The sequence below is a fragment of the Perna viridis genome, chromosome 7 (genome assembly GCF_037379345.1).
Source record: "Perna viridis isolate PV_CMFRI_1.1 ecotype Kerala chromosome 7, ASM3737934v1, whole genome shotgun sequence".
Lineage (NCBI taxonomy): Eukaryota > Metazoa > Mollusca > Bivalvia > Mytilida > Mytilidae > Perna > Perna viridis.
Window position 1 is genome coordinate 18256252 of NC_142451.1, and position 14886 is coordinate 18271137.

The following is a 14886-nucleotide window of genomic DNA, read 5'->3' on the forward strand; positions in this document are numbered from 1 at the left end:
CATCCTTTTAAATACGGGAATAAATATGGTAGTGTCATCCTTTTTAGTTGAATATGTTAGTATTTTGCTATAGTGTTTTGTGCTTCATTGCCAACGAAATGAAAACGTTGAGTAAGTTCTGTTTCTACTACTGTGACTTATGTACTAAGGTATATCTAAGTACATGTATGGGTAATTATTCATTTGTTTTAGTAATTTGACTTTTCTGAAAGGGGGTTTGTTTCTACTGTGGTGAATGCAAATTCACTATTAGATCGTTGATATTTTTGTGACATGTTACACTATATGTTTTGTTATGTTTTGTTTTCTACAAGATGTGGAATGCGTACATGTAGTTTGGTACATCTCCTGGTGTTCACTAATAAACGTTTACGCCAGAATCCAGATATAATATTAATATCAGATAACCAGAAACGAAATGTCACTCATGAATTTTGGGAAGCCTAGGTCAAATCCTAATACCAATAATTCATACCATCAAGGAACGAAGATGATAGATAAGCCACGTGTAATAGCGTCATAAAACAAGCAATGTACCAGAGACGAGTGATGGATAACCACAATAAAAACTCCAGATGCTAAAACATGGCCATGCTAAAATATCTGTACAAGATTGGAACAGATAGAGAAATATTTAAGAGCTTTATGTCCCTATAGAAGACAGCAGGTATATCGGTAAGATAGGTTCAATAAGACCAGGAAATTTACGCATGGTCTGTTCACCAAGGTTTTGATGGAATCGTTTTGTTTTGTTAGGGTTTTTTTTTTTTGTGGGGGTGGGGTTTCTGTTTTGTGTGTTTTTTTTTTTTTTTGTATCTTCTTTGAATTTAATGAATTTGTCTACATAAATAAATTCTTCCATTGCATCCTTCAACTTTCTATTAGAATACCATTTCAATCTGCTTGGTTATGATTTTTTTACAGAAAATGAAACAAAACCGTCCATCGAACGATAACCATTCATTATGTAGTATAAAAAATTACTATAGATATCATCAACATACAACAAAATTGTATTAGCGACCTTTATTATAGTGAATCATAATCTTTTCTGTATTATAATGCATCGCAATACAGTCTCTCTGTTTGTTGTGCACATCCGATACATAATTTAAAGACTGCCATCATAAACAATCGTCATTCAATTTGCTAATTGGCAATGATATTCTTGGTATTTTGTTGCTATTCCACTCTCCCTACATTATGAGATGCATAAAGAGAAAAAAAATATTGTGGGTGTAAAGTACAGACGCTTTGATACACAATGTTAAATTAAGTAGACAGCAATGAGATGAAAGAAAACAATGTAATAATGCTATCACTATAAGTAAACGAACTGATACAGATAAATATTTATCGTTGTTAGAACGTCGTACTAAAATGCATTTGATGAACTATTTACGTGAATGCATGCATATACTAAACATATGCTAAACAACCTTTCAATGTTCAGTTTTTGCACTATGGCCGCTCACGAAATTATGCAGTAAAATTGATAAGAAACGTGTCCAAAACTGTAACAAGAATTAACGATTATATATTGTCCAAAAAAAGTTCGGTTAATTTCAAAGAACAATGAACGGCTCTTTTCAGATTTTCTAGGTCTGCAACTGGTAGTCCCAAACTGTGATAGAAAATGAAAAACCCTATAACCTAGCGTTTTAAACAAATTGAGAAAAAACTGATTAAATATTGGGAAACGAAAACAAAAATGTTCCTGTCTATTTCTTCCACCTGAAGGCTTCAGGGACATTCAGTTTTACTGTTGTATGCACTGCGTAAATAATAATTTAAAATTTCTTATGAATCTGCATGTACAATGTATATGTATGAATTTTGTCTTGATTTCGCGTCCTAGTCACTAGTCATTTGAATCCTGTACTTTTGTACGTATCGACTTTACACCGTTCATAGAAAAGGTGGTTTGACCTGTGTGTGATTGGTCCTAAGTAACTGATAGATCGATCGTGGGGTTAGCGGCAGCATCTTGGTCGGTGTCAAGATGGATACATTAACTTATCTTGCCTCTTAGAATTAAAAAGTCCTATCGGCTATATGTTTACAGTCTCTTAAGAACAACTTAACATTCCAACAAAACAATACTATAACAGGGTTTTAAGTCTTGTTGTAGTTTCACTTTCCTTCTGGAATTCCCGATGTGGAACGTATTATAATCCGAAGACCGATCAGCATTTTATTGTTTACTTCCGGGAAATCGAAACGCTGCATCATAATGCAAAATTCTATTTTATGCTCTTCTTCACATATTTTTCCTACGCTGTCATGTGACGAGACTTATACACCCTACAAGACGCTGACCATTAAACGCAATAACAAATCTAATGTCTAAGTCACTGAGAAAAAAAAACCAATGTTGTTGTTTTCAACTCTAATAGTCAATCTGCTCAAGCTTCAATATGAGTTTTATCTAGATATATTGAGAGTGGGTTGGCTTACCGGAAATCTGGTACCATCCGACTGGTTACATTGCATAGCTAATGGCGCTATATCATAGAACCGTTTCAGCAAGTGTGTTGTTTTCTCTGTCCATTGAATAGATTGGTAATTCTCGGTTGTACCCTTCTCTGGGGATGTATCTTCGTGAAGGTACCCATAAACAAAAGAATAATCATTCGTTTTAGAAACAAATTGAAGTATGATGGTGCATTTGTAGGTTTTGTTGTTATTCATGTAGAATTTTCTGTTTCGTTCTGTTTGTATGTTTTGTTTTGTTTTGTATTGATTTTTTACTCGTGTTTGTTTGGAACCGTTCGCTTTTAACTATGTTTTTTTAATGATGCTTTCTTTTATCTTTCCCTTCTAAATATACATACATTGTAACACACGTTCCTTTCTTATAAAACAACGTCATTTTATCATGGTATGTTCATTTAACTGTTTTAAATACAAGGGAAGTTCCGAATACGAGCTTCACTGACTTGTCAAAAACTAACAGAAACATACAGCATGATCTGTAATTGATTGTCTCATTAGATTGTTTGATTTATAAGTACAATAGCTTTGAGGAAATGGAGAAAACTGACGCCTGAAATAAATTTAAAAAAACATTCTAATCTCTTTGTACAACGTAAATTGAAGACGATTCTGGTTGAATCATTCAACACGCCATAAACAAATTTACAGAACCTTAACTTCGCACAATTTTGGATATTAAACGTGATTCGAAGCTTGATCGAGTTCTTACATGTAAATTATTTGATCGTGTGTTGCCGCCAAGTCAATGGTATTAGTTAGGAAGATATTTCCATCGTATACGTTATATCAGTCGATTCGACTCCTAAGGGCGGGGTATAAACAATACATTTCTCCACAAACTGTTACATGTGATATCAATGTGCAAAAAAAAAATCCAATCATTCTTGATTTTTGGGGTTTGTTATAATTATCTAAGGGATGTAGTCTTTGGTCGATAAAACCCACACGTAAAACGCCTGACCATTCTACTATATATGTTATTTAGAACTACCCCTTTACAACGGGGCACCTACTACCAAGGTCAGAGTAGTGGCGCGTCTACAAATAATAAAACCGGACTATGTACATGTAAACATTTTCAAAACACTTTGCCCATAGAAAAATGATTTTGGAATGATAAATCATCACTCAAAAGACAGTTCAATGAATTTTAAAATAAAGCCAGCGGAGACATACATTAAAATCATCATTTTACAACTCATTACTGAGATTGAATCAATCCTTTAAAACATATTCCTATACAATCGCTGAAATGGCCGGCATCACTACTATAAAGGTAGCCGATGTCCCCAATCAGGAACTGCATCTTAGCTCCCGGCAACAGATCTGCAAAGGGAGGGTAAATTGCTCTCAGCATTCGCCTGAGATAAAACTACAAACTTCAGGCGTATATCATCATGCACTGGACAATCGAAAAAGACGTGTTTAAGGTCCTCGCTCACAATGACGTTAAATTCATTCTGTATAAATACATTTTCAATGGAAATGTAAAACTTTAGTTTAGAGACTCGGAAGTCGTTATCGTCTACATGTTCCTACACAACTTTACCTATAAAAATCCAAACTACACTTCCCATGTACTTCTAGGAATAATTTTATTTTTAGTGTTTGTTCCATACAAAGAATTTATTTTATAGGCTTGACTTAAATCATCCGAAAAGAAACCATTCAGATTGACATCACATACGGTGTCTAAAATACAGATATGGTATCTCCAAAAATCTTCATTCGAGTTAGTTATTTCATTATAGACTTGCCTACATAGTCGACTTTCTGGAAGTTGAATGTTAAGCTTTGTGTGAAAAATAGGATTAGCAGTTTTACATTGCTAACTATCAAGTAAATCTTTACTGGCCTGCGACAGTGGCATCCAGACTAAGTAAGCGAGGGTCTGAAGACAGAGTTTAATAAAGCATCTTTAAAGTTTAAACGATTAAGGTCACCATGCTATTCTAAAACCAGACCGTAGGTTTATCTGCCTGTCAGCCTTTTCTTTCCAATAGGAATTGAAGTGGAAATTAGATTTTAGATATCGATTTATAAAGTACAAAAATGTACTCTTGATACTTATATTCATTAAATTCTTCGATTGAATCACTTCCTATTTTCCAATCTGAGACCTTATTCAACCTCTTTCCTGCCACCATAACTTTTGATTATTTGGGATTAAACTTTCTTGCGGGGTTTGGAACAGAGCCTGAAGATTAAAACAACATCAATGGCAAACAGCAGACAGTTAATTAATTTTGGAGATAGTTCTACACCTATATTTTTGTCATTTAACATATTCACAAGGTCGTTCATAAGAATACAGAAAAGCGTGCGTGGTAGAATATACCCATGCTTAACCCCATAATCTTGATAAAAAATTGCCAAACAAACCTTTATTTTTTTTACATATCTATAAATATCTTCAATCAATCGCCATGATTTTGCTTGAATACCACTTTCCCACCCAGTGTTTCGCAAGGAGTCCATCTGTATCGAAGGCTTTCTACAGATCAAATTCGAAAAGGCAATGTACACAGGTTTATAAGAGGACAAAAGTAAACAAATACCATGTAAGCTGAATATCTCATCTCCCTAAACGCCTATCTTTAATTACTGTACTGAAAATACATTCACTCACTTTTTCTAAAATAAAGAACTTGAGATAAAGGATACTACAGACACTTGAAGTCAGCCTCATATCTTGACCTACACTTAAAGATCGATGATAAAGGAAAACTATTGACAAAACTTAACGACAAACGTGATGACGTTTCATTCAGAATTGTCAACTTTTCTTTCATCTGTGGCAACATCCCTGTTTTCAGTGAAGTCTGAGTTGCTTTGTATGTATTACTTCAGCTACTTTATGGACTTTGTCCCTGGATTACATTCTTTTGATTATTTTAATTTAAAACTTTGGTTCCCTTGATTACTCTTTCATGAATGTAAAGAACCGCTGGAGCGATGTTGTATCTACTGAACTCTATCAAAATTAATACTCACTTGTTCATGAAAGTAAAGAACCTCTGAAGTGATGTTGTATCTGCAGAACTTTTACAGACTTCTAAACTCACAGCTGGATAATAATGGACGTAGTTAACACACATTTCTTCTTTAATAGAAAACCCACCCTGAAGGTCAAATAAAAAATATAGAAAAGAAGACAAATGTAAAAAAAAAATAAGAATTGACACGGATAAAAAATTCATTCCTGAAAATAAATTTCAAAGTGTTTTTTCTAGGTAGCAAAAGTGTTTGCGTTTACTGACTCAAAATACTGACACAACCAGACAAGAACAAACTGGAGAGAAAAACACTTAACATGGATGTTGAGCAAATTGAATTTTACTACATAGCTCAAACAAACGTGGACAAGTTTACGACGATATATACAATAAATTAATATACGTACCAATGTGATAGTGTCCCTGTCTTCTGTATTGTCTTCACATGTTGTGATCAAACCGTCGCCCTGTTATTACAATTAATCTTGTTCAATAATACTTGTAAAAGTTTGGCAAATTTGCATAAGTTATACTATTGCATACAGTAACTATCAATCAGAGGTTATTTTGACTCATTTGTTAACAAGGCCATTTAGGTTGTTTTTGTATTGATACTTAATATACATGCACAAATAAGAACATGATACTTACCGGCAAGATATGTATTGGTCGAGGCAGAAGGCGAATTTCCTGAAAGTGGGGACTATAATGGTTATCTCTGTTCACTTCCGGTAGTTCTATTCCATCTCTAATGTGTTTTGTAAACACCCGCCTTCCTGTCATATGCGTGTGAAGTTGTGAAGCGTATATCTTTATTCCAGATTCTGGTAATCCCTATAAATCAAAGCCAAATAAAGGCAACAAAAGATCAAGTCAGTGTCTTTGGGAAATCTATCAGTTGTAAATTTTCCAATCCCAAGAGTCGTATTCACGTCTGGGCGTGGGAGTAGCACGCCTTCCGAAACAATTTTATTAATCAAAATGTGATTTTGTTTTTGCAAATAGTAACTTTAAAAAAAAAAACTGCGCGCTCCTTCCGTCTCTCATTAATTCTCACTTTCCTCTTAAATTTGAAATCTCTTTTGAAGGAAGAAAATAAAAATGATCTAGCAATCCAACCACATTGATTTGTCTCCTTAATTTTAAAGTTAAACTAAAATATTCATGAGCTGAAAGTCGCCCCGCCAGTCAAATGAAGCCAAAGAAATTATACTTCAAGCTTAAATAAATATAATTTATAATATGAATTTTCCATATCACATGCAATAGTAATTCCGAGACATCTATCCCAAACCTAAGGTTGCATTGACCAAATTTTAACACTAAAAAATATCATTGATCAGTCAATAGAATAGAAAACACCAGTTTATGTCAATTCCATCGACTTCAAAAAGGCTTTTAACAGTATCCATAGAGACACGCTATGAGAAATCTTGAGATCCTAAGGACTGCAAGGCAAGATAGTGTTCATCATTAACTGCTTTTACACACAGTTTGAATGTTCTGTCCTACTAAACAACAAAGAGAGAGATGGTTTGCAGTACAATCTGGAGTAAGACAAGATTGTATCATTTCGCCTATCTTATTTCTGGTTGCTTTAGACTGGGTTCATAGAAAGACCACTAGTGATGAGAAAAAAGGAAAAAAACATGGTCCATGTTTTCAACTTTACAGGACCTAGCTTTTGCATATGACATTGCACTTCTATCATCTCGGCATGATCATCGAAAAGATCAACAGACCTAGCCATTTTGCAAGCCATGTTAGACTCCAACTCAACACAAAGAAGACAAAAGAATTGAGATTTAACACACAGACTCAAAGTAATCTATAAGTATAGAAATCGGCTACAAACATCTGGAGATCTGAACAGTACAGCAGAAAAACTCAAATTAAACTGAACAGCAACGTGAAATCTGTTGGAAGAGAAAGTTGGTGAGTTACTAAGACAAACATGAGAGCACTGTCAAGTTTTCATCACAGCTGCCTCTGCCGGATCTGCAGAATATCTTGGCACAATAAAATATCAAATAGCAACATATTGAAAATGACAGAGTCCACCTGTATAATACATGTACAACAAATCAAACCAAGGCCCTTCCGATGGCTGGGACACGTGTTGAGAATGGAAATCTCAAGAATTACCAAAAACAGCACAAAACTGCAATGGACACCACAGGGCAAGAGACCTAAAGCAACCTGGTAAAAGACAGTAGAACACAACACAAACTCAAGGAACTGCAGATGACATGAATGAGGCAGAGACAGAGGCAAAGACATGAACTGATTGACGAGAATTTATGTTGACCTTAATATGCTCCGACCGTGGCGAAGAGGATAGGTAGTTGTAGGTAAGTATCCCAACCCTAGATATTGCTCGAGAGGTCGGGTAGCTACTGAATATGGTATAGAAAACTCAATATTATATTCCGTTTATGTTTATGTTTCTGTTTATGACTACCTAAGTCAATGTCAATCACGTGACATCAATCATTTTGGGGTATATATATATACAATGGAGGTTTTTTCTTATTGTGGTCTAAATCATATGAAAACATACCACAAGGTGATTTTCAGCCCATCGAACATAATTACATACGACCGTTTAGCGTATTTATAACACATTTGCAGATAACCCGTATTTTATCAAATATACGGTATCATGTTAAATATAAAATGTTCTTTTACATACCACGCGTGTACATTCCGGAGTACAATAACCAGTGAGCGGGAACAAAGTCTGATGTGGAGGTATAGCCATCTTGTTTGTGTATTCTAATCCTAGTTCCATTATTCCTGAATCATACTTCCTTAGTTTGTTTGTAATGTATAGACGGATTCCCGAAGAGTCTTTCATCCCTATGAACAGACATTGCAGTTTATACAGAGGAGCAAACAGCAGAGTAACATGAGTGCTCAAATACAGAAATTAAAATTGATTAAACACATATATTGTACCTTTTACTTGAAATTACCACGATGAAATAATAAATAACTGAAAATTTTACCTTGGACAATGTTTGGGTTGTTGTAATGGACCTCAAGCAGTACATATCTTGACCATTTTGGTCCACCAATGGGTGTTCCTGTTTCGGCAGGTAATGTTACAGCCTACAATGCATTGGAAGAAATATTTTAACATGTGTATGTTAATATTCACAATATTAAAGGTTGTCACAATACAGTTCAATATTATATTAATGAATGTGGGTAGTTTTGCTGTTTAAACTTAATCTACAGTATAAGAATAAAACCTAATTTAAGGGGCTGATGCGAAGGATTAACATTACCGATCAGGGTGGTTTTTTAACAACTCGCATTTTCTTTGTCTATAAATTATCTTATTTTTTCTGTTTTTGTTTACTTGATAAAAGTAAAATAAAATATAGACTAAAATAGTTAATGCTACATGAACTTACAGATGCACCCATGGCCCAAGCTCCTATGACTTTGCGACACACCGACAGACCAGGAGGTTTACCCTCTGCTAACCCTGGACCATTGTAGTTTGGGACTGTTCTATCTGCCTCTACCTCACAATGGAAGACCTCCATATGGTGAACTAGGTGTTCATTTCCCTTCTGTATTATTCCTTTATACTACCAAAAAGATAATATTCTTATAATTTATAAAGCCATGCATTTTTGAAAATATAATTCTATTTAAAATAATCAAAGTATATTAAGTCTATATAGAATCTATGCAGTCATACCATATATTATGATTGCGATGTATGTCAGAGAGAATCCATTTAAGTCTTAATGGGAGGCTTAAAATATTTCTTGATTTGTTCCCCGCCCTAAATATTAAATCAAATAATTGAACCTGATTGCAGTTACGGTGTATGATTTACCTTTATAATGTGATGCTTCGTCTTCAGATCCGGAAGTCTTGTGACATACCACCAGTAGGTTGTATCTTTTGCAGGTACAGTAATCTATAATATGGCATTGTTATTTTGAAAGTAATAACATTGAATTTCACAGTTACAATTACTCAGTATAGTAAATGTTACTCATTTGAGTACGTAGATGCTTAAATCTCTTGCCTTTGGACGATATTGCATAAAATGAATGGTCAAATAAAGTTCGGGCTATGCTACTATATTAAAATAACCAAAAAATACAGGACTATAAATCACATTGTTAAATTAACCCAGTGTATATACAGTACATTCGATAAAAGAGAGGTAAATATATTTGTTATAACTACAAAATACATGTATTATGTTCCATTCACATTTAAAAGTGTTTTACAAAGTTAAAAAAACTGTAAGAAAAGTCCATTCTGTGATAACCCCGTTTCCCTCCACATAAACCGTATCAGAGCCCATACGTCATTCAAATGGCAAATGCGAAACGGAGGTGTACAATGACATCACGTGAGAAAGAATTCTATGTAGCGGTTTTCAAAGGGCCGCCAATGACTAATTAGTCCATGTTTTGTACCAGCAAACACCAAAAATCAAATAGATGGAAAAACGAAATAGAATGTGCACAATAACATCCTTTTATAAAGAATTTGTAAATGTTTTATCAAATTCCATTCAGCGATTTTACATCTATAGTTGTGGATGAGAACTGGGGATGGACGAACGGGCGGACCGCGTTATCACTTAGTCTATATACCTCCCTCTTTGCAGGGAGTATAAAAATACAATTTGTATTCTAATTGGAAAAATATGTTCATGAAACGTTTTCGCGATATTTCAAAATTGAATGTGACCCTGCGATACTGACCCGTGGATTAGTGACGTCTATCACTTGAAAATCATCAGGTAAATTCTGTTCTGGGAGACTTGGTTTTAAGATCTGCACTCTTTGCAGTCCTTTCTTGTATGATCGGAGGTTGGTGCCGATTGGGAACTTCTTTCCATTGAAGAAAATGACATGGGTTGTTCCATTCTATCAATGAAATATAAAGGATAAAGCTTTCTCGTAAGGAGCACGAAATTTCTTAATTTTGTTCATTGTTCATTTTTGTTTCTGTTTTTGCTTCCTTGTTTGTTCGTTTGTTTGTTTGTTTGTTTGTATTGACTCAAACATTCACATTTAAATAGGTTTACCGGTAATGACATGAGTAAGTTGATTGATATGTTTAGGAAAAAGTATTGAGTTCGCTTCCCATATGGTGTCTGCGACCCTTGTTCCAAATTTTTTCAAGCTTTTTCATTGGTCAAAATAGATTTGTCTATTTACAATCAACAGATTACATACTTTAAAACAGCATTTTCTTGCATATAAATCGTAAGACAGCAGCTTTGTATAACACATGCTCGATGCCATGTTCTGTGTTTCTTCCATTTATGTTTACCAAAAGGGCTTATTCACAATATCAAATATACAGTCCGACTTGTATATAAACTCGAGAACATTCGTCTGGTTGTATTTTCGACAGTAGAAACAAACCCCTGCGGTCACATTTGCGATTTGGATTGATCTAAATGGAATTTATTTTACACTCTGACGAATTTCATATATAAGATTCTAGTGATAGTCTGATACTTTCAATCAAACTTTTCTAAATAGAGAGCTTCTTTATTCTATAAATAATTCTAACCGTGATTTCTAACTTACATCAAGCTTATAGTCGTAACTGTCACAAGTATCAAACTTTCTAAAAAAATCTAAAATAAATCTTTGGTTTCTCCTTTTCCCTAAGACCATGTGGTAGTCCTGTTGCTGGTCAATTAAAATTTTTCCATCCTTGTCAGTGTGTGCGTCCTAAAATCAAGGTAAACCGATAAGTACTTATACATGTAAGATTAATGTTACCCTCATCAAATACAATGAAATGTAAGTGTTTGTAAGATTCAGGCAAAATGGGAATAATCAGCAACATGCATATCAAAACCCCGTCGATAGGACGATAAAATATCACTCAAGGATACTTTCTCTATTTGAAAAGACCATTATTGATCTCTGCATCATTGGATTTGCTAAAAAATAAATTGTCAATAGAATCTTAGAAAAAATGAGGTTTTGACAGAGTTATCTGCCCTTGAAATGTTCATTTTTAGCGCATTTCAATAAACTTGTAACTCAGTTGTCCAGCATGATAAGGAAAATCTTGTCTGTTTTCCTGGAGTATGATGGTGCAAGTAGTCAAATTACACTATCAAAATGATAGGGTTTTTCATACAATGTTTCACCTACTGCCTGATTCTTACTGGGACTGACACTTCAATGTTTATTTTTAACTATTTTGATTAAAGCCCACTTTCATTGATTGATTTAAGCAAATGAGATCAAAGAAAACATATTTACGCCACCCTTGACATAAACCTTTATATGCAGTTTTGATAAAGAGATTGAAGTCAAAAGCGCTGGAAAATGAAAATTTGTCAACATATTTCTTCTGTAATTAGATATCAAAATAATCTCACCTTTCAGTGTGATACTTGTGTATATTTTTTATCGGAATTTTCCGTTCAGTAAATGCCTCATTAAACATTAATAGTACATTGCATATGATATTGTTTTACCTTAAACCATCTCTGTCCAAATGGATCTTCCCAGTAAAATAATAAATCCGCGTGTCTATAGTCTCCATAATCAGAAAATCCAAACAAAATCCATTCGTTGTCGGGCAACTTGCCTTTTATACGAAAGTGAACGAAATTTTCGGGATAATTCACATTCCATTCTAAATAAAGCGAGTTGTTGGCTTTCAATATTGTTTGATAACGAAATTTAGCACCGCCACATGGTCTTATTTTGCTGCAAAAAATGTACATTAACACGTACAACACAATGTGTAAAACTTTCCTTGGCATTTCAATATTATTTCACTATAATTTGACTTTTTAAGCTTAAATATAGTCTCTTTTATTGTTAACAATTTCGTTAAAAAAAAATTATAATTTACACCAATCAGCTGATGTCGTGTTGGTTTTAGTGAGCGATCCTCTGACCTTTCTTAAAAGACCTTTATTGTATTAATCTTTGAATAGGGAAGTTCCTTTCAATATAATCACTCACGAACTTAATTCGAAATTTTATTTGTAGAACAGAATTAATTTGTGGTGGGCTGCTCATTGCCTCCTCCAAGACAAATCTTTCCATGCGAGACAGGTGCTTCCAAATTGATTCCGGAAATAAATAACTTGTCAAGTAAATCTGAATAGTCTCTTCAAGTATTCAGAAAGAGCATCGTTAACATTAAGATTTTACTAAATTTTGTCTTTTGTTATAAAAAAATCGAATTACGAGATAAATCCGTCAAAGCAAGTTCAATATGTGTGGTAAGGCGGCCATGTTGAAGTGCTTTATATAATACATATCTTAGTCAGCTCATCAAAAGAACTGATTGGCAAGGGACAACTTGTCAGATTTTTATGCCTTTCTTAAACTTCGTGTGCTTCTAAAAGATACAAATCCACACATTATGCCTTAATAACTCCCCCCAAATTTTGTTTAAACATTGAATAGAAAACACAATGGAAAATAAAAGAGATAGTCTACCAAGAAATTTATTTTACCAGAGCCTGTTTGAAATTACTTCTTATATCTATCGAATTGCATTTTTAAATATTGTTCGGTGTGTAAACGGACGACCGGACAGGCAACGCTGTGCCAGGTAGCAAAGCGTAAGACTTAGATACCTTGCCATGTAGCTGTAGGGTACTCTTCAAGCTTTGGAAGAGCGTCAACAAACAGTGCATAAGACCTGGTTCCAAACTGCACTATTGTCATTTTGATTTATGTTCTTTGCATTCGTTTAAGATAAAATTAATTCAAAATTCATTAAAAATTTATATCTATTGAATAATTATACTTCATTTTAGAAATGCTGTTTTTTGTTTAATTTCATTACTTTGATGGTACAAAAGGATCGACTTTGAAGTTGACTCCTCGCTAATTCATACAATACATAATGACATTAAAGTACTCCTGACCTTGGTGTTATTTAAACAGAATCACGGTTCATTTCAGTATTCTATCATATGATGAATATGACGTAGATGACATTGCGGTCCCATAATTCTAATTTTTTTTACTTACAGCAACTAGATCGTGCGAGAGCTCTGACAATGTTATGCGTGTTCGCAAGTCTTTACAGTACTTGTTAGCGTACATTATGGAGTTATGTTTTTTATAAAACAAAATAGCCCGGTAAGTTTCCCGAGGACATACAAGAAGGTTCTACACATTATTATACACCACACCCTTCCCACTTGCAGGGGGTGTATAAGTGATAGTTATAGCTGTGCTGGAATTTATGCCAATCGGACGATCATCTTTTAATCTGACTTGGTGTATGTTTTGTACCGCGATGGCATGTATATTTTTGTTTTGAAGAGTTTAGTGAACGAATACTACATGTTGTCTTTTGTTGCATTTCTTAATTTCTTTAAGCTATTCAAATATGACACACTATAAAAAATCACCGTGATGCTAAAAAATCCATTATCACTTTATAATTCAATTAAATTTGTTATTGGCCGCTTGATTTGTTATTTCTCAATAAAGGGACAAGAAGAAAATTTTTAGCTGTGCAATATTTCCTTATCTCCCCCACGGGATGAGACAATTAAAACTCGCTTGCGCTTTTCTGTGGCACAAGTTTGCGAACGATCAAATAGTACCAATATGTGTTTGAAAATTCATTTGAACGAGAATAACTTTTAACTGATTATTTCATGCCGTTAGTTTAGTTTAAACATGTTTGGCGGAGCCTCATTAAAGAACGAATAAATCTTACCCTCGGGAGTCTAAGATTTTCCTATCTTGCAATCGCACAGGTGTGATTCTTAATTTCAATTTTATGCCATGCAAATACATTTTTTCCACACGCTAACTAGGTACAGTGGCGTCATTAACGTCCGAATAATTCGAAACTAAATAAGGCTTTGATTTAATATTAACTGGAATAGGTAAGAAGTGAAATCGTAAGGACCGTTTTTAATTTCTGACCAGCAAGTTATACTTGCATAACCAACTTTTGGGAGTTTGCGCTTGTTCATACATGTAAATCGCTTCGCTTTGTGCATCTTTGTATTAAGTTAATTTAAAATGTTTCTTTTTAGTTTTATGTAGTTAGTAGATATAGACGAACAACAGTTACTGACGTATATCCTGCTGTCGTACTACGATGAAGCTTGTATATCCTACTGTCGTACTACTATGAAGCTGGTATATCCTACTGTCGTACTACGATGAAACTTGTATATCCCGCTGTCGTACTACGATGAAGCTGGTATATCCCGTTGTCGTACTACGATGAAGCTGATATATTCTACTGTCATTACTTTGAATGTCCTTTTTTCCGTTGTTTATTTAAATGTAAATCAACCGCACATTGACTGTCTTCAATAATTTGATTCTGAAGATGAATTGACAATCTTGTCGTATTTATTGGAACTATTTCATTTATTATTCTGGATTGGTTTGTA

General features: G+C 34.1%; 1 protein-coding gene across 1 annotated transcript; it reads right to left on the reverse strand.

Annotated features, from left to right (window-relative positions):
* Positions 1-1065: 1065 nt before the first annotated feature.
* LOC148611637 (dopamine beta-hydroxylase-like) lies at positions 1066-13186 on the reverse strand. Its single transcript, XM_088595262.1, has 14 exons — positions 13101-13186; positions 11977-12211; positions 11069-11215; positions 10232-10396; positions 9346-9429; positions 8912-9091; positions 8501-8603; positions 8185-8351; positions 6144-6326; positions 5900-5959; positions 5491-5618; positions 2965-3046; positions 2458-2781; positions 1066-1196 (listed from the first exon to the last, which is right to left on the reverse strand). Exons 1-14 carry the CDS (start codon positions 13184-13186, stop codon positions 1125-1127), a joined length of 2016 nt encoding a protein of 671 aa, XP_088451388.1. The 3' UTR covers positions 1066-1124.
* Between the last annotated feature and the right edge of the window lie 1700 nt (positions 13187-14886).

Excerpts from the sequence above, each read along its gene's own strand:
- LOC148611637 (XM_088595262.1), bottom strand. The coding sequence starts at position 13,186 with ATGACAATAGTGCAGTTTGGAACCAGGTCTTATGCACTGTTTGTTGAC. Across the intron at positions 6,327-8,184 it reads CTCCGGAATGTACACGCGTG|GGATTACCAGAATCTGGAAT; the intron begins GTATGTAAAAGA and ends TTTGATTTATAG. Across the intron at positions 5,619-5,899 it reads ACAGGGACACTATCACATTG|GGTGGGTTTTCTATTAAAGA; the intron begins GTACGTATATTA and ends TTTGACCTTCAG.